A 24,623-nucleotide genomic window follows, 5' to 3' on the forward strand; every position below is an offset into this window, starting at 1 on the left:
ATTCATATAATTGATAACAAAGTTGAATAGGGCAGGTAGAGGCAGATGCCTTTGTGACATCACTCAAAATCGTTCTCCTAGGTTTAGTCATATTCATTAATAATGGTTTCACGTAGCCTATTTCTATTTATTTTGCCCACAAAAACATATTAGAGAACTTTGAAATGCCTTTCTCAAGCATACTATGATGTTTCTTAGATTTATTGCCTAGTACTCCTTAACCCTCAATGAAAAAAGAAAATTTTGTTTTCCTGATTTGTTCTTAGTGAGCTACCCAAACAACTTTTTGCCAAGACATTTTGAATACTACCCTTATTTCTTAAGACCTAAAAATACATAATAAATAAATAAATAAAACTACCTACTAAGAGTATATGAAGTGATTTATTGATATTTAGATCCATTATATACAGGTAGAAACTTTCCAAATTGTACAAAGAACCATTAAGCATATTGATAAAGACAGTTTTATAGACAAAACAACTGGAAAATAGTTTTAACATACACAATATATAATTATGAAAAAAAAAGTAGAACACATATTGCTCTACCAGATAAATCCCAAGGTTATTAAAAGTCTGCTATGCAAACCTTAAGTTGAAAAATGTGTTCAATGGAGTTACATGGTCTTAAAAAATTAGGTATAATGTAAAAATTAAGCTTTTTTTTTTTTTTTCTCATTGCAATTGGGAGAGGAACTGAGACAACTTTTTACCCCAAATCTATACAGTTTGAGAAATAATTTATATGTCTAGCACAAAGAAAGAAAATTGAGAATGTTTATGGTTCTGTAAACTTTGCCTTTTATGAAATGCAAACCACATCAGTTTTAAAAATTAGAAACTGTGCAATCAGAAACAGACTGTTCCCTTTATGGTACCATTGTACCTAAATTGGCTTTTTATACCTGAGCACCAAAGCTGAAGTTCTAAATGCCATCTCTTCTTGAAAAGTTATTCTGAAAATGAGCAAGAAATCAAAACTAGCCTATTATCATCTAGAAAATTAGGCACCAAGAAGGAGGTTATCTCCTTAGAAATGCAACATCAGTGACAGAAGTTTCAATTAATTAAGCAGCTGACAGATCTCCTTGTGAACACAACAAAGGAAATCCACATAAGAAGAGCCTCCATAAAGTCCTTTGTCTTCTACCAGGAACTGTCGGAAAACCATTTCTGGCTGTTCTCGCTGTTTTACAATTGTGAGCTAGGGAAAAAAACAAACAGTAACAGCACCTGGTTATAAACATTATTTGAAAATGGCTCAATTTTGTCTATTTCAATTTTGGCAAACATTATTGAATGTCTATTATGTGTGAGGCTATGGAGGATTATGGGAAAGTGCCTAATATCTAGAGTGGAAAGAGGCATGGACCCCGAAACCCCGAAACCCAAGACATACAATTTTAAGTGGCAAAAATGAAACCTAAGCAGAGTGTTATGGGAAAGCTTCACAATGATAGTAACTGTCACCTGAGCCTTAAAGGATAGGGGTAGGGCTAGAGAGTATTCCATACTGGAATACATGTACCATGTACCAGAGATACAATTATGGCTGGCATGTAAATTATCACAGGCTTCTAAAAGGGACAAATTATCATAATAATGAGTTTGGGCTTCTGTAGGAAATGTGATCCAGTGAAGGTGCAGAAGAATGAAATGAGACAATTAAGTGGCAGCAGTATGTACAATACAGTCGTGAGACAGGGACAGTAGATAGGAAGTGGTTTGAAGTGTCTGGGTGGGAGATGATCAGGTTCTGAATTAGAGCAGTGGAGGTGGAAAGGGGGTGGATTGGGGAGATGCTAGAGAGGTTAACATGCAGGGAGAATTGGGAGAACTTCTGTCCTTTGCTCATCATGATTCTCTAGACCTGTGCTGTCCAGTACAACAGCCAGCCACACATACTATTGAGCACTTAAAAAATGTGGCTCATCCAAATTGAGATGTACTGTAAATATAAGACACACAATGAATTTCTAGACTTAGTATGAAAAATAAAATGTAAAAATATCTCAATAATTGATACAGATTACATTAGAAATTATATTTTGGATATACTGGGTTAAATTAATTATTTAAATGATTTTTTTCTTTTTAAATGTGGTTGTCAGAAAACATAGAATTGCATATGCATTTGCATTACTGGAGAGTGCCGTTCTAGAAGCAGCCCACAGGGAAGAAGCCCAGAAGAGAGCCAGTTTTGTCATGAACACTTTGAGCCCTTCTTTCTACACCTGTATTCCTATTTGAGGAAGTCAAGGTAGATGATCTGAATGGTCAGAATTTCATATTTATTGCACCACAAGTGGGGTTAACTGATCTATACATGCACAAGAGTGCTTCTCCACCTGCGTCCTATATAATTAAGAGGAGCCAGCGTACTTCTCACTTCTTCCTCTCAGGAGGTAAACCCACCAGAAAGGCCTGCAATAGGGAAGCACATGCAGTTAGCCCCTTCACCAGCTGCAGCAGGGAAGGTATGTGCAATTTTGGCTAGGAGGGCAGGGCCCTCCCTACTTTTGCATTCTATGCTTTTTAGTTATGAAGTAGAATAATTCTGTCACCACCACTTGCTTTTTTCTTTTATAACATTTTGGCCTGGATCCAAGTCTGTTAAGTTTTAAATTGCTCCTGACCTAGTAAAAATAATCATACATAAGAACAACTGCTGCTGCCACAACTCAGCTAATTCCATGTGGATGCAGATATGTGTGATGCCTTGGCTTTTGGATGTCAGCTCTAGGTACTGGGAGTTGGCATTGGAATAGCTGTGTGCATAGGCAGATTCCACTCCTACACGCTCCAAAGTTTAAGATTTGCCTCCTGATGAACCTGAAGTCAGGATTCTTTTCATTTTATGTTTTATCCACCCTCTCCCACATGCCACTACAACTTTACTATTGTCCACGATTGGTAGGGGCAGTGTGGGTCTAGCCTCTGACACAACTCGGGCTGAGACTGGGCAGGATAAGACACTGAAGGAGGAAAGACTTGAAGTTCCAATTTCTTTAGAATTTACTTTCTTTATGGAAATTAATAGAAATAAGTTCAGGTTGCTCATCTGAGGTATTTTCTATTGCTGCCATTCACTTGGGTTTGTTTTTGTTTTTGTGTGGTGCTCATTGTACAACTTCCTCTGACAAAGTGTCTGGCTATGAGCTGAGGTGGTAAGTAGAACAGGGACTGGATTTCAGCCTTGGGAGAAACTTAGCTTTAAACTACAGTGATTAATATCCTACCCCACCATTTGACTGTCTACAGATGTCTGGATGACACAGAAAGTATAGTGGAAGGTCTCAGGGGAGTGGAGTCATGGAAGTGGTGTTGGCCTGTCTTCACACAGTGATGGTCTCTTCAAGGGGCACACCCACACCAATAAAAGGAAAGCATGCTGGTATGGATTGGTAGATCCGTCTTTATGTCCCCGCTTTACATTTCCGAAGGGGGGGATGGCCCTATAGAGTAAGGAGGAGAGCATTAAAATAATCACTGCTTGTCACCTCCTTGCTTCTTGTGTGTCCTCTCCAAGGGAAGACTGGCTAACTCTGAATGTGACATTCTCTGGGTCACCTTACCAGAAGTCTTAAAGAATTAATGTGCTTCAAAAGCCAATCTCATCTTTCATTGGCTGACTCACAGGGAATCGCTAAAGCATGGCAGTGATTAGGAAGGCCCAGGTAGAACATGTTCAGCGAGAAAAGAGCCATGGTACAACCTTCGGGGAATACCAACTCTTAAGTGGCAGATGAATGAAGAGAAGCCAATGAAAAAGAGTCACTGAGAAAGAAGAATCAGGAGCAGGAGATGTTTTAAAAGCTGACAGGAGAGCATTTGAGGAAGTAGTCAACCTTGTACATGCTGTAAAAGGATTGAGAATCAATTGTCTTTAGCAAGTTGGCAGTGTACTGAGAACTGGAGAGATGGGAAGGAAAGAGCAGTTAATAGAGACTTTTTCAAGGAGCTTGGTTGTAGAATGTTTGGGGTGTTGCCAGTGTTCAATAAATACTTGTAGAATGAATGAGGAAAGGGAAGCAGAATCTTGGAGAAGTGGCAACTTCTATGAAGGTAGATTTGAACAGCTTGTAAACTGTGGAGAAGGGCCAATGGTAAAGGAATACTCTAGGCAATACAAGTGAAAGGAGAGAGAATAAAAAACATTTGCAGAGAACCGTGCAGGGCAGGACTAGAATTTATCAGGAAGGCACTTGGTTTCGGTCATCTGTAGACATACTGTGGTAGAAATCTTTTTTTTTTTTGTTCCCCCACATGTATGAGAATAATCAGACAATAAGGTCTAAGAGGACTGAGTTTTTGGAAAAGTAATTAGCATAATCTGGAAGGTAGCAGTTCCTTCTAGATTTGATTTTATTATTCTTGATCCTTCCATACCAACTCTTTCCTCCTACTTAATCTTAACGCTTTAAAAATATGTTTTCATTTCCTTTGTTGAGTCAGTTTTCAAGTGTCAGAGAAAAGATGGAATGCTAAGCGCCCTGGGACTAAGCAGAGAGTACAAGCCCTGTATCTGCTATGATCCAGCTGTGAGACCCTGACCAAGCTAGTCAGCTCCTTTGAGCCTCACTTTCATGTCTGTGATGTGCAGGTAGGTATAGGAAGCCAGGTAATCTCCCAGATTCCTTTCAACTCTGACGTCTGTGGATTTTAAATATTTCAAATTCTTTATAGAGATAGCACTCTATGAACAGATGGATACATTTGCAGGTAGTACATAAGAAAATATGATTCTTTAAGTATTCAAGCTAATAATTGTTTTATCACACAGGTGTTTAATATTTTATTCACATGTAATATTTGAAGCTCATCCCCAGATGGTTTTATAACCAAAGCTGACATAACTTTGGTAAGAGGTTGGAACAGGTGGGAGAAAGCAGAAGAAAGTTTAATGTTTTTCCCTGAAGGAGGAACTACTGAGCACAAGGATGATCTCCATGCTCAGTCCTGCCTCTTCTCTGCAAATGGCCAGTTGGAGGGATGCAGTTGCTGCAGCTGGGATGAAGGTGAATCATTATTGCTGTGCATTCTAAATACTAGTGGCTTTCAATTTGCATTTCATTGGACTCAAGATCTGGTTACATGTTTCTAGGCTTAAACTGAACCCACATAGGTGCTGTGTGGTATGAAAACTGTTCTAGAAAAGTTGTATATTCATCCAGATTTACCTAAGTTCAATTTACCTAAGCTCTACCTAAAGTTGATGTTTGCATGCATGAGTTACTTTCACAGTTACGAATGTTGGTTTAGATTGACATCACATTTACATTTCAGGAGACAATTGGCCCCATAAATACCCTGGCACTTGTAGACACGTGCCTCCAGGTGAGTGTCTTATAGCTCTTCAGTAAGCAGTGTTACACAGCACATCATCATCTATACATTCTAGATCCCAGGAGACTCTAATATTGAGCTTGGGAAGGAAAACAAGTAAGTATCTGGAAGGTGGCAACAAGATATAATTTTTCTTGGGTTCTAGACATATTAAATTTTTTTACTCAAACTCAGAAAAGGCTAGAAGGGCTTGGAAGGACAGGAATAACAAAACTTTTCAGAGATCATAAATTAAACATTGTAATAAATCAAATTTTACAAATATTCTAAATGATACTTCCATAATTAAGTAATTTTAGGCACCAGAAGAAAAGTCATTTCCAAGTCTGTTAATGATACCAAGTGCTATTAAATCATGAAGTTAATACTGACTAAGATACCCCATAGTTAACCCATGGTAATAGCTGTTTATGTTTGTGACTGATAAGTAGGTAGATATACTTAGAGGTTAATGTGAGGGTTTTTTTAACTTTTATTTTAGATTTGTGATGGTGTGAGTTTTTAAAATCAAAGATCACTTCATAAAAACATGGGGTGTGCATTTTACATCTTTAATGAAATTTTTAACACTTGAATAAAGGGAAAAATAAAATCGCTTTCTTACCTTCATTGAATATGGCCTCTTTTGTTGGATAATACCCATTATCATTCTGAGTTGTTGAGAGTATGGGTTTCCCACTTCAGGCAGCAATGTCTTAAATTTAAGAAAATCAAAGTTTTAGTACAGTTTATAACATTTAGATAGAAGTAGCAATATGAGATTAGCATAATGTTACAAACATCCTTCTAAAACCATGTACTTGAATATTGGTGTGGTTCATTACCTGAAAACCAAAACTGTGGGGAAAATGCAGTAAAAATTATTATTGGCACCCATTACCATAAATGACAGAAGACAATTTCTGTCTTTTGAAAAAAACTCTTCCTCTGGAATTTGACACATGCACATCACTGAAGTGACACAGCACAGACGTAGTCAGCCCTCTGTATCCATAGGTTCTGCATCCATGGATTCAACCAACAACAGACAAAAATAATATTTGGAAAAAATGCATCTGTACTGAAAAGGCATGGATATTGGGTTTTTTTTTTGTCATTATGCTGTAAATAATATAGTTCAACAAGTATTTACATAGCATTTTACATTGTATTAGGTGTTACAAGTAATCTTTTTTTTTTTTTTTTTTTTTTTAATAGAGGGTCTCACTATGTTGCCTAGGCTGGTCTCGGACGCCTGAGCTCAAGCAATCCTCCCTCGTCAGCCTCCCAAAGTGCTGGGATTATAGGCGTGAGCCACTGTGCCCAGCTGGTGTTATAAGTAATGTAGAGATGATTTAAAATATATGGGGGTATATGCACAAGTTATATGCAAATACCATGCCATTTTATATCAGGAACTTCAGCATCTGTGGATTTTGGTACCTATAGAGAGTTCTGGAACCAATTCCCCATGGATACCAAGAGACAATAGTATATGTTTTATGCAAACAACTTCCTGTGAAAGTTTTATCCCTTTTCAAGATTCAAGGCTATGTTGTGAGAGAAAAGAATGTACTTTATTCCTTCAGTGGATGGAAAATTCCATCCAAGTACTACTGTTCCAGCATTAAAACAAACTACCAAATGTTGATTTCTCAAAGGGAATGCAGCCTCTTAGATATCCCAGAAATCTGGTTAGTGGTCTACAGGCCAATCCAGCTGCACATGGCATCCAGGAGATATGAAGGATTTTGACTTACATTTCTTCCATTAAGACAGAGTAAAATGCTAATGTTTGCTTCTCAGCAAGATGCCAAGAGCCAATGCATCATCGTGAGTTAGCCAGAGAACATGTGAGTTAGAATGTTTCACCATAAACCTCAAGTTTCAGGAAAAGTTTATGGTCAATATTTTTCACAGGAGTAAGGAAAACAAAAAATTCATTATTTATATTCACACTCCCATCCCCTATATGCATTATGTAGCATATTATGGTAGATCTATTTATTCAACAAACAATATAAGTATTCTTCATGTATATGTTTTAAAGTGCCAACTGCCTCTAAAAAGAAAGTAGCTTACATTTGGTTTTTAACTTTGTTTCATTTTGTTGATGAAAGTCAAGGAAATACCGGTATACTGATATAAGCGCAGACCTACCAATCTGCTGCCTTGTGATAGAGACACTGGCTATTTCCTGTGGATGTTCAGTTCAGCAACTATGCATTCAGCATTTACTATGTCAATATATTACAAGAGGAAGCTTCCTTAACTTTTATATAAAAATTCTTCATAGTTCTTTGCCTACTGAATTTTTTTAAAGTTGCATTTATAATCATTTCTTAATTTTAAATATATGCAGATATCAATTTCCAAATCTTCATCTTAAAACCAATCTCTAACTGGAATATGGATACCCTTGAATTCTCTTCAAAATACACTTTTGACATCCCTAATGAATATGCAGCTCTCTAAACTGATCACCTGTCATGGCCTTGAATTTTAATCCTGCCTCTTCTGTGAGAAAATTTATATATTGATAAACCGTACTTCATACAATTGGGTTCAACAACTAGACTTAAGCCATCTTGCCACAACGTAAGTGAGGCTTCAGGAAACTATCTGCTGAGCTCTACTGGAATCCACTATCAGGGTCAGACAACGGCCGTCTGGCAGTGATGCTCACACAACAATGGTCTACAAATAAGGTTTGCAATAAATGTTGACTCTTGTACAAATTATAAGCTGGGTTTTCCTAAGATACTTTAAAATGGTCATTTGTATTAATTTAACATCAAACTCACAATTTCTTTTGTTATTGCAACAAAGGGGTGTATAGTCTGTTTTTATGGAATTATTATTTGTTAACTCAGTAATCTGATTTAGTCTGTAGCCAAACACCTATGAAAGATTTCTACATTCTTTTGAGTATGCAGTTCAGCACCAGGGGTGAGTCCAGAGCATAAGAACTGAATTCAGTTCCCACCTCTGCCATTTTATTACCTGAAGGAACTTGTCTCCAAGCCTCAACTGATTCCTCTGTAAAATGTTGAGATCATATCCATCTCACTAATTTGTTACGACAATTAACTGAAATGGTATATTTAAGTATTTAGAGTACAGAGACTGGCACACAGTTAATGATCTGGAAGTATTAGCATTTTCTATTAAAGTCACATATTTTAGTTGTTTGAAAGTATACAAATAACCTTATACAAGCTAATTGATATTGATCAAAACATGAAATTCTTTCATATACAGAAATATATGCCTTATTATTTTTCTTTCTATAATACTTCACTGCACATAAATAAAAACACTTGTGGTAATATGAAAAATAATTTTATAAAATAAAATATAAATATAATATAAAAATAAAATATAAAAAAAATGAAAAATTAAAAAAATTATTTTTCATATTACCACAAGTGTTTTTATTTATGTGCAGTGAATAAAAATACTGCAAAAGTATTTTTAAAAAGCAATGAAAAAAATACTTACCATATCTGTGTTGATATGTGCAAAAGATGGCACATTAAATATTCCTTGGATCAGTTCTGGTGGGCTGCTTACTCCCAACCATAGGAACATGTGTAGGCCATTAGCCAGTAAGAATATTCCTTCTTCTGAAAGACGGGACTCAGAGCAACGAACAGCAGCAGGTAACATTGTACTCTTGACATCTAACGTGTGCTGGGCAGGCACAGACGAGAGTTAGAAACTCCTTTCTTCCCCTTCTTTTCCCTCCTTCCTATCTCTTTTCCTTTCCTTTTTTCTCCCCCCACTCCCTCAGTGCATATTTAGTGAGTACCTATTATGTGCCAGACTTTATTCCAGTCATTAGACAATAATCCCCACCTTGGGCAGCAAATGGTTTTGTGCAGGAAGAGACAACACATAAAATAAGTAAAATATACAGAATATAGATGGTGTTAAGAGTTATGAAGAAAAGATGCAGGAAAGTGGGATGGGGTGTGTCACTGGTAAAGGTGGGGACAATTTTAACTAGGGTAGTCCAGGGAGCCCAAGAACTTTTAAGAAGGTAACCTGAGGAGGTAAGAGAAGGAGCCATGGGGACAACTAGAGAAGACCATTTCAGATGGAAGGAAAAGCTAGTGCACAGGTCCTAAAGCAAGGGCCCGACTGGAGTGCTTGAGGATCAGCACGAAGCCCAGCGTGGCTGAAGTGGGATGGGGAAAGGGAGAGTAATAGAGGATTTCTAGAAGCGAGGGGAGGGGAGGACACACAGCACTGGGCCAGAATGGTAGGAACTTTGGCTTTTACTGAGATGAGAAATCCTGGAGTGTTTTGAGTGGAGGAGTGATACGAGCTGACAATTTTTTTTTTTTTTTTTTTTTTTGAGACGGAGTCTTGTTGTGTCGCCCAGGCTGGAGGCACTATCTTAGCTCACTGCAACCTCTACCACCCTGGTTCAAGCAATTCCCCTGCTCAGCCCCCACGAGTAGCTAGGATTACAGGCGCATGGCACCATGCCTGGCTACTTTTTTTGTATTTTTAGTAGAGATAGGGTTTCACCATGTTGGCCAGAATGGTCTCAAACTCCTGACCTCAGGCAATCTGCCTGCCTTGGCCTCCCAAAGTGCTGGGATTACAGACGTGAGCCACTGCACCCGGCCAGAGCTGATAATTATTTTAACAGGATGCCCTAACTTCTGTGCTGAAAACAGACTGAAGGAGATGCAGAACTCCTCAGATTCCCTCCCCTCACCATAATGAGCACATACTGATGCACATAAGCAACTTACAGAAAGAGCCCCTGCTCGAAATCCCACACCATATATTTTGAAGGCATTTGTGACTTTAACTTTCCTCTTAAGAACAACATGTTTCAGATATAACATATGGGAAAGCACAAAATATGATTCCCTTCCAGCCTCCTCTAGGAAATGCACCACCCCAGCATGCTTACTATGGGCAGAAGTTGTGGGTAGAAGAAAAGCTGAGAGTCAGCCACACCCATGGTCATGACCAGCTGTCTCTGGTATGCTCGTTCATCGGTTGAGATCTCTGGTCTGCTGAGTAGCACACAGTTTTTCAACAAGCAATTCATGTACACTGGCAATACTTTCATGGAATCTGGTAGAATAAGCTGAAAAAGACAGTTTTTTGTTTCATATGCTTGATCTTTACTGAGAATAATCCCCTGAGCTTCATCTGTAAGACTGAAACATCATTTGCTTTTGAACTTGTAAGGATGTAAGGATTAACTGGTAAACCATGTAAAGCACCTAGAGCACACAGTAACTGGCAGAGAGTGGGCATTCAAAGAGCAGCAGTTGTTTTTATTTTATCTAGTGTAGGTGTAGGTGTTATCAGCACTACCCGCTCACTGCTTAGGATGCAGTCCCAGCTCTGTCTTTTAGCAGGTGTGAGACCCTGGGCAAATTACTTACCCTGTCTTTTTCTCTTTTTTTTTTTTTTTTAGCTGAATATGGAATAGTATAGCTACTTCATGATAATTGAGTTATGCGAATTAAATGATCTGTAAAGCACAATAGTGCCTAGCACATAGGATGTACCATATATATATATATATTTAGATGTATACATGTTTAATAAAATTTTTTAAAAAGTTACTTCCTAACCTATGTTTCCACTTCAAGAATAGCATTTCTAACTGCCCACAGGATATCTCTTCCTTTATGCTTTTCATGCATCTTAAACTCATCAAACAAATATTAAATGCCATTGTGTCATAGGTTCTGTTCAAAATGTCAAGGATATAAAAAGGAATAAGGCATAGTCCATGTTGTAAGATGCTTGAAGTTCGCTGGGGATAGACATAAATACATAAAACATAATAAAGAGATTGCAGTATTATAGATTAAAAAAGGAAATGCTTCATGCATTTGGATATGTCACTACCGAATGATAACCTGCAAAATCAAACTCCTACAATTCCACAAACATGTTCTTCCTCCCATATTTCCTATTCAGTGTAGAACTTCCAGATGAACCCTAATTCATGTATTTCTTTACCCTCAATTAATAAACAAATCCTTTTAACCACCTTCATAATCTACCTGTACCTTCTCTCCATCCTAACTTTGGCTCACATGACCTCATCTAACTGCCCCAAAGTATATGCCCTTGTGAGATACTACAACCTAACACAATGCAGCAATTCTAGGAACACAACCTGATGATTTAAGAAATTATAGATATGTCCTGATAATGTCCTATATTGTTTAACTTTCTCCTTAATCAATATTGTAAGAATAGCTAATAATCAAGTTTGATCTGAGTGTCACTTCCTTCCACTTAATAGCACAAGTCAGTGAACAAGGACATATCCAAAAGAAAAATTATACATACGAGATAATAATAACTTGCAAACAGATAAATGAAATATCTGATCTATAACCAAATGGTTTCTTTTTAGCTTTCTCTTTTTTTTTTATTTTTATTTTTTGAGATGGAGTCTCGCTCTGTCACCCAGGCTGGAGTGCAGCGGCACAATCTTGGCTCACTGCAACCTCGCCTCCTAAGTTCAAGTGATTCTCCTGCCTCAGCCTCCTGAGTAGTTGGGATTACAGGCATGCACCACCACCCCTGGCTAACTTTTGTTTATTTAGTAGAGATGGGGTTTTGCCATGTTGGCCAGGCTGGTCTCAAACTCCTGATCTCAAGCAATCCGCCCGCCTCAGCCTCCCAAACTGCTGGGATTACAGGCATGAGCCACCATCCCTGGCTTAGCTTTCTATCTTAATGATCAAAATGGATATACAGTTATCAGAATCCACACTGAAAAGAAAATGTCCTTGAGGGCTCTGTGAGAATTTATTCTGCAACTTAAATTTATATCATAAGTCTCTTCTCATGGTGTACTAAGTAAGGAATGTGTGGGACAGAACTTTCTAACTGGCTCAGGCAGACGTATTTCAGAATGATTCTACTTTGCAGTTTGTTTCCCCTATCAACTTCTAATCTCCTTTCAAAGAACCAAGGACAGTTAAATGTATGTTTATTCTTAAAAGTAGAACACTCTCTTCTTCTAATTTTTTCTCTAGCATAATATATCTTCACTTAACAACATTTGGTACTGGATTACTTTCTCAGCCAAGGAAAACTATGATAAAAAGATGTAGGAACAAGATCATGGTCATATTCCAGAGCCATGTGGCCCCGATGCTATTTCTGATCTAGTTACTAGTTAGGCATTTTACATGTTATAAAGATCAAGGATCAAGAATGTTCTTAGATTCCTGTATAAAGCATGTCCATTTGGTTTTAAAATATCAGATTGAAATGTCACTGGTTGCTTCTAATTAATGAGGTCATATTAAACGAGTTCAGAAATCTGTGATCCTAAATACCACAAAGGGGGGAGGTTGGCCCACAATGACACTATTACAACTAAAAAGTCTAATCAGAGGAGGTTGGATTGTAGGAGGCAGAGGGAAGAAAAACAGGTGGTAAATGAGAAGGAAAATCTAATCATGAAAACAAAAAAAAATGGAGTTAAAGAATGAAAGAAAACAAGAAGACAGTCTTATTCAATGTTTTTGAGGTGAGGAAGAAAATGTGCCACGGATTACCACTATAAAATCTCCCTACCCCACCGACCCCCTCCATAAATAACTAAATTATTCTTTGGGAGTAAGGTATGAGTGAGGTGGGAGCAGTAATTCATGTAAGTTGAGCTTGCTTGAATTTGGAAAATTCTCTTCTTCTTTAGGTTCTGAAGTGACAGAAGTGGTAATAAGGTTTTTTTTTTTTTTTTTTGAAAAGCTTATTTTGCAGTTAAGGTCATTTGACTTGCCTTTTGAAATCAATGCACTCCCATACGATATTAATATATTTAAGCTAGAACAGTGAGCTATTAGATTTACTAAAAATAATCTACATTGCTTATGTAAGCCTTATAAGCCTTAAAGTTTGCTTTTTTTGTTTGTTTGTTAAAGATACAGGGTCTCACTTTGTCATCCAGGCTAGAGTATGGTGGCACAATCATACCTTGCTGCATCCTCGAGCTCCTGGGCTCCAGGGTTCCTCTTGCCTCAGCCTCCTGAGTGGCTGGGATTATAGGCATGTACCACTACACCTGGATAAGTTTTTATTTTTAGTAGAGGTAGAGGTTTTGATATGTTGCCCAGGCTGGCCTTCAACTGCTGGCCTCAAGCAATCCTCCTGTCTTGGCCTCCCAAAGTGCTGGGATTACAGGTGTGAGCCACTGCACCCAGCCTAATTTATCTTGTTTCTAGTTTCTAGTTATATGTCTTTTTTTTTTTTTGCCCAGGCTGGAGTGGAGTGGCATGATCTTGGCTCACTGCAATGTCCGCCTCCTGGGTTCAAGCTATTCTCCTGCCACAGCCTCCTGAGTAGCTGGGATTAGAGGTCCGCGCCACCATGCCCAGCTAATTTTTTGTAGTTTTAGTAGATGCGGGGTTTCACCATGTTGCCCAGGCAGGTCTTGAACTCCTGACCTCAAGTGATCCACCTGCCTTGGCCTCTCAAAGGGTTGGGATTACAGGCATCAGCCACCATGCCCAGCCATATGTCTTAACCCAGCATCTATCATATGATCCTCAGAGTGACAGTTTCCTTAGATTTTGTACCCTAATTGCCTTTTCTTGCTGCAGCCTAGTTTTGGCTTCAGCAATTCAGTAAAAGTAGTTCTACTGAGGTCCAGTATCACATAATCCAAATAGCTCCTTGATGGTCTTGCTTGGGTCAAAGAAACTTTGGGCGCTATGGTAAAATACTGGAATTCCTTTAGGAATCTCTCCATCTTCATAGATACTATTTTTCACAAGTGAACTGTAGGAAAGTACCAAGTTTACAGTTAGATTTTCTGAACAGAATAAGTCCAACTATTCTATGTTTTCAGACAATACTGTTTTAGAATCTCCACATTTTCTAGACTCCATGATGGTTAATCATAAGGTACTTAAGTTACATTATTTTTTTAAAACATACCATTGGTTGAAAGGCACACTTGAAAAGTACTAATGGAAACACCTTATTATAAGAACAGGAATAATCTCTATCAACTTATTCAGAGAAAATTTAACATCATAATGTTTTTACTCCAGAAATAATTTAATTTTGCAAACAGGTTATCCAGTGGTAGAGACAATGCTTTTAACTTTTAAACCAGAATAAAATGACAGGTTTTATTTTCTTCCATAAATAGGCAGTAAGTTTGTTTTTAACTTAAGGTCTTTGAATCCAGTTGTTTCAAAGTTAACAAATGAATGTCCAGAGAGGACACTAACTGTATCTGCACTGCTTCAACTAATGCTCCTGAAGTGTGAGATACTCCAGAAACAGAATCATGTTTCTGTAGCTCTAAGACAAACAGTAAAATGAGGTCAATGTTTACAGTGCTCATGATTGGACTACCTTCTGGCTAGACTCCAGGTGTACCTGGTGGGTTTTGTGTAATTTGAACAAGCATGCTATGAAATAGTACTGATATCTGAGTTGACTAAAATGGCAAATCTTCTGAATAATAAAGAAGACTGAACACTTATATAGATTCAGGAGTTGCTTATATGATTATCAACACAGGAGATAAAAGAATGGATGACTAATTTAATCACTTTGGACAGCGTGGAAAGGAACTTTTATGAAAAGTCCATCTGGTAAATGTGTTTGTTTTGTTTTCCTTCTTTGCCCAGATTGCGCATTTGGGCCCAAAATTTATCTGTATTCTTTTCTGCTGAGGATTTACTTTTAGGTGGGGCTTCCGATGTCCTCTCAGCACTCACTTTTGACAATGAATGAACTAGAAAATTTTCCCATCTGTTGCTGTTTTAGTTGAAATTCTATATTCACATATTTGATACACAGCTATAAAAACGCCATCTAACTTTTATTGACATAGACAAGAATGTGAACAAGAGAGCAAATGCAAAAATAAATGTGGACTTGAGGTTCTGCTTTTCCTTTTATAGGAGAGAGACTAAATGAGGTTTATTCAAAGAATCTTCTAAAATTTCAAATTACTAAATGATGGAGTCAATTCTTTGAAAACTCTTCACACCTATTAATAACTTTTAAATGTAAAGAATTCCAGTATTTATAAATTATATTTGTTTATAAAATATGTTATTACTGCCATCAGCTCATGTCAACTTTGTCAATATGCCTAAAATACATTTAAGCATACACATTTCATAACAAAATACCCATCTCTGGATACAAAAGAGAATCCTGTTTATATTAGGACACTTCTTACATATAACATTCTTTTGTTTATACATACCGCAGTGACTGTCAACTAAATATGTACATCCATTTTTTTGTTCAAATTTTTAAATGTTGGCTATAAAAAAAAAACCCACAGCCCCCCAAATTGCATTCTTAATCTTCTCAGCTACACGGTTTACTATAACAGCATCGAAGTGCCTGCAACATCATAAGCCTTCAATAGCTACGTGCTGAAGAAATGAGTAGTCGTTTGTAACACTTTAACATCTATGTACAATAGGTGCTCACCTGGCTTGCTGCAGAAGGACTCGCGCAGTTCTTCCGGTAACATGCCAACATATGGGCAGTCTGATTAACTAGAATTTCCCGGATGACCTTCAAAGGCTGGTGGAGAACTGCTTTAAAAGCTATGTGCACAAAACAATGAAAAGGACACGAGTTTTAGCTCAGACACTGGTCTCTTCAAATAATCAAATAAAAAAGAACAAGTTGCTATTATCTTCAGACCACCCAGCAAGAATAATAGCATTTAAATCTGTTCAAGTCATTTGTTAATGGTCTCCTCTTGACTAAATATGATGATCTAACTAATGGAGAACACTGGTCTACCTACAGCAAAAGGTTATATTGGCCAGATTTATCTTCAGAATATTAGAATTGTACACACAGAAAAAAAAAAAGACAGGCCAATTAGTCATTTTTTGACGTCCTGACTTCTTACAGGCTGGATTGCTATGTTTTCCAAACCTTAGTGTAGAATTTCTCAAGGAAAGCCAAAGAAAATTCCACCTTGGGCCCATTCTATTTCATAGTTATCATGGTATAGATAAGCAAGTTGAGTCTAACATTAGAGACGGTCTCCATCCATTAACCCAATGTGTCAGACGGCATGATCACATACCATAATAAGGGTCTAAGCATAATATTCCTAAATTTCAATTCAGACTGCCACTCCACAAGTTAACTTTAAGTAAGTCTGTATAGCCTGGCCCTGAACTGAGTTATCTCACTTATTAGAGTTAGGAATGCTGACTATTCTCTCTCAACCTTTGCTTTTATTAGTTCTGAATTTACCCACCAAAAGGTTGCAAAACTACAGTGCTTTTCAGCTACTGACATATCTTGACTGAATTACTAAGCAAGGTTTACTGAACCTCAGGATTGGCAGTGTTACCTGACTTGGCAAAGAAGTTGATAAGAGCATCTGTCTCACAGCTCTTATAAAGATCAGCTAGCTGGGAGCTGCAGCTTAAGCCAAGATTGTGAATCCGAAGTCTTCTTTGACCACTGATTGTTGTGTAAAGCACAGCACACTGTAGAAGCAACATTGAGGTCACATGTTTTTCTGATTAACATATCCACCCAAGCTAGCTTGATCTTATTTGCATTTACAAAACACTGTGTACAGATAGATAAAAGACCTCTAACTATTTTTCCACAGTTTTTTTTTTTTTTTTCTATTATTGTTAAAGAATGAACAACAGGAAGTATGGGAGAATAATGACCCATCCATTTGCTGGATTTCAATGTAGCACTTCACTGGTTTAAATTGTTGAGTGATTCACATGTAAATATCTATTCACATTTCTACAACTAGTCTGCATTTTTCATAGCTCATGTTTTATTACCAGGGATCCAGGTCCCCAAACAATACCTCCAGGTGCTCAGAGCCCTACTCAAGGCTCACTGTCTTAAAAACATACAACTAGCTTTCACAATGGACTTAGATCTTATGCTGATGATATACATTTGAAGAATGCATAGATAGAAGCACTTTCCCAAGTATCTGTGATTAAAAAATACTTTAATTAAAAGTTCTTCCTCAACCTAATGCCAGCCTCTCTTCATCCTTTAAAGATGATGCTAATGTTTGAAAACTATGACCATGTATATCTCGTGGTCATAGTTTTTCTTGTTTTAATTCAAAGTCTCCATGGCTTCTAGTTAGTTTCACTTTAAACAAAGCCAAATCCTATTCCACTTGCTTATAATATGACAATGTACTTAACATAGTATTATGGGCTGAACTGTGGCTCCTCAAATGTCCTAACCCCCTAGTATCTAAGTATTTGGAGATGAGGTCTTTAAAGTAGTAAATTAATTAAAACGAGTTCATTAGAGTGCACCCTAATTCATTATGACTGGTGTCCTCAAAGAGGAAAAACTTTGGATATAGACATGTAACAGAGGGAAGATGATGTGAAGACACAGGGAGAAGAAAACCATCTACAAACCAAGGACAGGGGCCTGGAACAGATCCTTCCCTCTAGGCCCTCAGAAACCTTGATCTTGGAATTCCAGCCTCCAGAACTGTGAGAAAATAAATCTCTGTTGTTTAAGCTGCTCACTCTATAGAAGCTCTAGCAAATTAATATACACATGGTAGACGTAAATAGGTGCTGAAGGCTAACAGAAATGAATCCTGTTGGAAGTCAGTTTGCTAATGCCTGTGATACTTACCACAAGTTTGCTGGACTTGCACGCAATGACACATAATTGTCACTTCATGTAAGTAGCAAATATGAATGAGTACGGAGAATCCTCACAACTGAGTGCTTTAATCTACTGACTTTTGACTTTGGAGAAAGATAGCTGAGTTTTTATGAAGAGACTAACACATCTGATGGTATTTCAGTCTCCCCACTGATCACTGTCGGCAACAAACAAAAAAACGAAAGATGGGAATAAACTTTCAGTCACCTGGATTAAGGCTCCAGTGTCTTCACTGAGTTTGTCATCGTGCTTGAACTCCACGGTCACTGCCTTGTCACAATCGATGGCAGCCATTTCTACATCGGTGGTGTTGTTCATCAAGATTCCACCAAAGAAATCAGTGGCTCTGAAACCTAAAACGAGAAAAAGGGAAATTTTCTCTTTATTTTACTGTTATTTTCTTTGTTGGCCTGTTATTAATTTGAAAAAGAAACAATTATACAAGAGAGACTTGAAGAATTGTATAAACGATAATTACCTGTGCTGGTACGAACCCTCATAATAGCATCAAAGCCTATTTTCTTTTCAATATCATTTCTGAGGTCGTTCAAAAATTGTTGTCTATCCAAGTGCATCTAAAAAATAAAGTCTGATCAATGTCCACCAGATGGCAGTAAAATACTTAAAATAACAGTTCTCATTTTAATCCTGAGGTATTTTTTAAATCCTGATTTGGCATATTTTTGTATATATCTTATGCTTCTTTGGTTAAAGAAAATATAGCATCTTTGGAGACTGTTTCTTAACTTTTGAAACTACAATCTCATCTATTATTTTCTTTCATTTTAAAATTTGGATGAGAAAATCGATTATTAATTGCAAATGGGAAAATTAAGACAGCATAAGTGATCCACTCAGTGGCTTAGGGTTAGAGACAAGGTTAAGACCCAATGTATAATACCCGTTTAATGAGGCTGGGGAAAGGCCTTGCAATTGGGGCTTTTAAAAACTCTGACCACATTCAGAGCTTTGTGAAGCTATGTCAGGAAAAGTAGAAACCCTTTCTCCTAGCCCTGTTAACTACTCTACAATCACCATATTTCTGAAAACTGTCCACATTCCACAACTAAGCAACATTTATATAATATGCACATGTGCACAGTACTGAGCTCAGAGGTCACCCAAGAGAGTAAACAAATTAGCTGAGCTTCTAAAGCTTCTCATCTGACCTTGTCAGTGAAGCTCTTTAGGAAATTCTCACTACTATTTGACACTGACACATGCATCTCATCCTTTCCCCCCAGTCCCAAACACGAAGGGAATGAAGGAGGAAGGGAAAGATGGAGATTACAGACACAATCTTTATAATAATCCCTGTAGTTGCTTACATACAACTGGGTGCTGCCTGCACAGTTCTTGATCATCATTTTTATCTTATAATGTTATTGAATGAAAAAGACTATTAAGGTTTGTGTTGTTGAAGATGAGAAAGAAATGCTATGTAGGATTCAGTTTTGCAACAATTGGAGTAAATATAAACAACTGAATAGCAGCATAGGCAACATTAACACTCTTTTATTATAAAATATTTTACTGCCTGTTTACATCTTATAGGCTTTTCCTCTGCTGGATTATAACATTTCTTTTTTAGTAAGATTGAAGGAATCAGTAATAATTATGAATACATTGAGGTACAAGTAAATATTCCTTATTATATCAGAAAGTACATGGAGTTGGCACGTAACTCAAAAACGTAAAGAAATAGGAAAAAAAAAAAGTAATAAGCTTGGATGATTACACTGCAGAGCACCCCCTGCCTACACATCACTTGGTAGGCTGCTCTTTGAAGCCAAGTCACTACCAGGTAGATGATCACACCAGTACATAGCAAACAACCTAGCAAGAACCCCAGTACAATTCACATATGCCAGGAATGGAAGATGATCAAGTCCTTTTTGGAAAAGTGGGAAGAAAAAGCTTCTATGAAATTTATCCCCCTAGCTGGAAAAGGAGCTAAAATTGATCAGCACGAGAGGCTTCATGTACCTCAATACCCAGAATGTGGGTAGAATGAGTAAGGGTTAGAATTCTGTATGATTATTAAGAGTTTATTTTGTAGAGTGTGCCTGAAAAAACATACTTTTATCCAGAAGTCTTAGAAAGAGTTGTTAAAGCTTTTTCAATTTCATTTCATTTACAATCTTTGGTCTTATCAAGTCCCTTAGTTTATAATATAAATAGGTAACTGGTCTCTATTAATAATTTTATTGATGATTAATAAAAATAGATGATGACTAACATTTGTCATTTATGTTGGAGAACACACCTTCCCAGTCCATGCCTCCATGTCTGCCCAGCCACACACATTAGAGGCACACCCCTGACCCCTTCTCCTTAGGTGAGGGGGAGTGACTCATCCGATTAATAAGTTTGGGAAAAGGAACTGAGTGGGCACAGCTGAGCCTCTTCTGGGTCCTCTTCATAGGAAGGCAGCTTGCCTGCAGGAGGCACATATTTTCTGTCCCTCAATACAGTACGTTTTCAAGGCACATGGATCCACAGGAGAAACTCAAATTGTGCCCACTGTGTGCCTGGGTGTATAAGTTTGTCAAATTCAGGGGTGAATCAGCAAGCCCACCTGCCTGCAGACTCAGGTCCATTACAGTGCTGACATTTTGATTATCTCTTGAATCTCTCTCAATTCAGGCTTGGAAAAGAGAAGTGTAATGAATTGATCCCTAAAATCCCAATAATTTAAAACAAATATGCAGTCACTTCAAAAAATATTATCTTAAGTATATTTTACATAAAATATATTTTCCCCATTATGAAAGCTCATATTGATATTTAACTCTGAGGACGAATGAGCTCATTCTATCACCAAATACTTAGGAAGTATGGAATTGCTGAACCATAAATATATATGGTTCATACACACACACACACACACACACACACGCACAGTCGTCTCTCGTTATCTGTGGGGGACTGGTTCCAGAACCTCCCACAGATACCAAAATCTACCAGATGCTTAAGTCCCTGACATAAAATGGCATATTTGCATATAACCTACACACATTTTACATATCCCTTAAATCACCTCTAGATTAGTTATTTTTAAATTTTTTGTAGAGACAGGGTCTTGCTATATATATAGCCCAAGCTGATTTTGAACTCCTGGCCTCACGTGATCTTCCCACCTCAACCTCTCAAAGCACTGGGATTATAGGCATTGGGCCACTGCACTCAGCTTACATTACTTATAATACCCAATATAATGTGAATGTTATGTAAATAATTGTTATACTACAGGGGATAATGACAAGAAAAAAGTCTGTACATATTCCGTATAATGCAATATTTTGTTCTGAGTATTTTTGATCCGAGGTTGGTTGAAGCCAAGACACAGAACTCTCCTGATAAGAAGGACCAACAGTATACCTTGTTTTCCATCTGCTCTTGAATTTGTATGTGTCATCTACCAGGGAACACAGCTTTTTAAACCCATAATCTAAACAACTAAAATTAAAACGGGAGTACAAGACCAAGGTGAACAAATTGCTGGCATTTACCTGGAAATTGTTATATTTATAAAGGGTTCCTCCAGTGAGCTGAGGAACCAGCCCCAGCGAGGCCACATCCACATACTGACTAGGAAAGAGGAAGAGTGTCACAGAGCAGCCGTGAGCCACGCAGTCCTTGGCCAATGAGTCATAGACGTTTGTTTGGGGCTGGAAAAGTATCTGGAAAAAAGATGCAAAAAAATAAAAAATAAAAAATAAAAATTACAAAATGTTTTTGGTTTAAATTTTAAATTTCTATTGAATTCTTACTGAATTTTCAAAATGGAGAAATAGACATTTTCCCATTAAGTGAACTGGGCTAAAGAAACACACTGTGGTCATCATCAGTGCAGTGGCCACCTGCTGAGCACCCAGTCTGTGCCAGGTCCATGCTGTGTGAAATAATTGTGTGTTCAATTTTATTTGATACTCCATCAATCCTAATGGAGCTGATACTGCAGCTCTTACTTTACAGACTTAGATGAGGCAACTTGTGTGTTGTCACGTAAGCACTAGCTGGATCCCTAGAGCCGTAACCTTATCTTTCCCACAGACGTTCCCCTACACAGTCAGGGGTTTTAGGTGAAGGCATATTTTGAGATCCCCACACCTGTGCTTCATGCCTCAGGCCTCTGCCTCCAAAGGGTATTGTCAGATGGTACAGTCTAGATTCTTCTTCCACCCTTTATCTTCAATCTGCTGTTTCCCCCACTTCCTCCATTTCTATAATAGTCTCATCATTCAGTCTCTCTTACACTGATTATCCATGAAAAAGTTTGGGACCCTTTATTTTTTTAGATGGAGTCTCACTCTATCACCCAGGCTAGGAGTGCAGTGGCACGATCTTGGCTCACTGCAACCTCCACTTCACGGGTTCAAGGAATTCTCCTGCCTCAGCCTCCCAAGTAGCTGGGATTACAGGCACTCGCCACCGTGCCAGGCTAATTTTTGTATTTTTAGTAGAGACGGGATTTCACCATGTTGGCCAGGATGTTCTCGAACTCCTGACCTCATAATCCACTCGCCTTGGCCTCCCAAAGTGCTGGGATTACAGGCATGAGCCACTGTGCCTGGCCTGGGGCATTATTTTAATTTACATATTTCAGACATGGTTTTTCTAGGAATATAAAATATTTTAAGTTGTTTGTAATCCAAAATATTCCTTACATGAAGAACACATTGCCTCTTTAACATCTCTTAATAACTGACATATGGATACTCAAAGAGTAACTGTTTACAAAGTACCTTCTCTTTGTCTGTATTAACCAGTTTTTTGTCATCTCTGTTTTTGAGCTTCCCTGGTGCTTCAGCAGTTGGCAAGGAAGAATGGAAGATGAACAGCTTCCCAGGACAGTCTGCTGCCTAAAAAAAACCCAAAAACCCACAGAAAATGGCTTGAGTAGGAACATTTTAAGAGAATCGGAAAACAAAATATAAGTTATTTCTATGAGCTAAGCACTATATTCATTTAATTTAACCCTCATAATAACCTTTGTGTCCTTGGGCAGGCACTATTCTATTTTATAGATTAGAAAACTGAAGCTGAGAGAGGACAAGCCAAAAGTCATACAATTTGTAAATGAAACAGAGCCAACATTTAAAGATAGGTCTGTGTATCATGACGCTTTAAGAAAACTATTAAAATGATGTATTACAATGACATACTTTCTTATTTAGCCTACAGTACAGTCTTTCAGGACCAGGTAAATCCCATAATATAAAGTAGATGGTAGAAATCCCAGGATGATGATGTAAGAGAAGCTCTTATTTCAAATCTTCAGTAAACACGGATTAAAGCTACAGTGGTATTCTGAGGAAGAATGCATAAGAACGTAGTGGTGGTGTGGCAACAGTAGACACCAGGAACCAGCTACGAGGCAGGATGCCAAAAGGAAAAGTGTGGGATCAAGATTATATACCTGCAGTCTCTGGGAAGCAACAAAAAGAAGAATCAAGCTCCATGACAGTCAAGTCAGCATTAAGAATCAAGATTTAAAATCTTATTTAAGGAGTTAAGAAGTAACCTACTAAGCAAAATTTCCTGGAATTAAGTATGATTCAATATATTGTCCTTCCAACCCCTGCCTTTCACCAAACCACACTGCACACTGCTCCAGAGGGCTGCCTCTGAAGTGGAGACAATGGCTCTGATCAGATATGTGGCTTTTATCCTTACGAATCCTGAAGAGCTGAGCACAGTAGCTCATGCTTGTAATCCCAACACCTTGGGAGGTCAATGCTGAAGGACTGCTTGAACTCAGGAGTTTGAGACCAGCCCAGGCAACATAGTGAGACTCTGGTCTCTACAAAAATAAAAAGATTAGCTGAGCATGGTGGTGCATTCTTGTAGTCTCAGCTACTCAGGAGGCTGAGGTGAGAAGATTGCTTAAGCCTAGGAGTTTGAGGCTGCAGTAAGCTATGATCGTGCTACTGCACTCCAGCCTAGGTGACTGAGCAAGACCCTGTCTCAAACAAAGGAAGGAAGGAAGGAAGGAAGGAAGGAAGGAAGGAAGGAAGGAAGGAAGGAAGGAAGGAAGGGAGGGAGGGAGGGAGGGAGGGAGGGAGGGAGGGAGGAAGGAAGGAAGGCAGGAAGGGAGGGAGGGAGGGAGGGAGGGAGGGAGGGAGGGAGGAAGGGAGGGAGGGAGGGAGGGAGGGAGGGAGGAAGGGAGGGAGGAAGGGAGGAAGGAAGGAAGGAAGGGAGGAAGGGAGGAAGGGAGGGAGGGAGGGAGGAAGGAAGGGAGGGAGGGAGGGAGGGAGGGGAAGGGGAAAGGGGAAAAGAATCTTGAAGGTTTTCTAGTACAGGATAATGTCCACAGTCCTTTATCTGGGTGGGAGCAGGAAGGGTGAGAAACAGTGAGATGAGCTGCTACCAACATTTACTGCATGCAGCTCTGTGCCACGCTCTTCACACGTATTTTCTTTAACACCCACAACCTTGTTCAGCAGGTACTATTGTTTGCATTTTAAGAATAGGAAAACTGAGACTCATCCAATTTGCCCCAGGTCACACAATCAGTAAATGATAGCTTTAAAGGCCCTTTGAAGTTGAGTCTGAATCTATCTTTCCAGTCTTATTTCCAACATGTCCTTACCCCTGACATCTGCTTGCACTGGAAGTTTTAGC

The 24,623-nt window shown here is 38.2% G+C and overlaps 1 protein-coding gene across 9 annotated transcripts in view; it reads right to left on the reverse strand.

Moving 5' to 3' along the window:
* Positions 1-365: 365 nt before the first annotated feature.
* The window catches only part of SEC24D (SEC24 homolog D, COPII coat complex component), a 110,693-nt gene continuing 86,435 nt past the window's right edge, over positions 366-24,623 (reverse strand). For all 9 annotated transcript variants that reach the window (XM_074040370.1, XM_074040369.1, XM_074040368.1 and 6 more), the window contains 10 exons: positions 22,745-22,861; positions 21,509-21,679; positions 18,475-18,571; positions 18,204-18,349; positions 16,678-16,816; positions 15,792-15,910; positions 10,258-10,437; positions 8,829-9,020; positions 5,953-6,042; positions 366-1,206 (listed from right to left, as the gene is read on the reverse strand). In XM_074040370.1, the coding sequence (XP_073896471.1) occupies positions 1,066-1,206; positions 5,953-6,042; positions 8,829-9,020; positions 10,258-10,437; positions 15,792-15,910; positions 16,678-16,816; positions 18,204-18,349; positions 18,475-18,571; positions 21,509-21,679; positions 22,745-22,861 (1,392 nt within the window). In that variant the 3' untranslated portion in view covers positions 366-1,065. The remainder of the gene's footprint in view (positions 1,207-5,952; positions 6,043-8,828; positions 9,021-10,257; positions 10,438-15,791; positions 15,911-16,677; positions 16,817-18,203; positions 18,350-18,474; positions 18,572-21,508; positions 21,680-22,744; positions 22,862-24,623) is intronic.

The sequence above is a fragment of the Macaca fascicularis genome, chromosome 5, assembly GCF_037993035.2.
Source record: "Macaca fascicularis isolate 582-1 chromosome 5, T2T-MFA8v1.1".
Classification (NCBI taxonomy): Eukaryota; Metazoa; Chordata; class Mammalia; order Primates; family Cercopithecidae; genus Macaca; species Macaca fascicularis.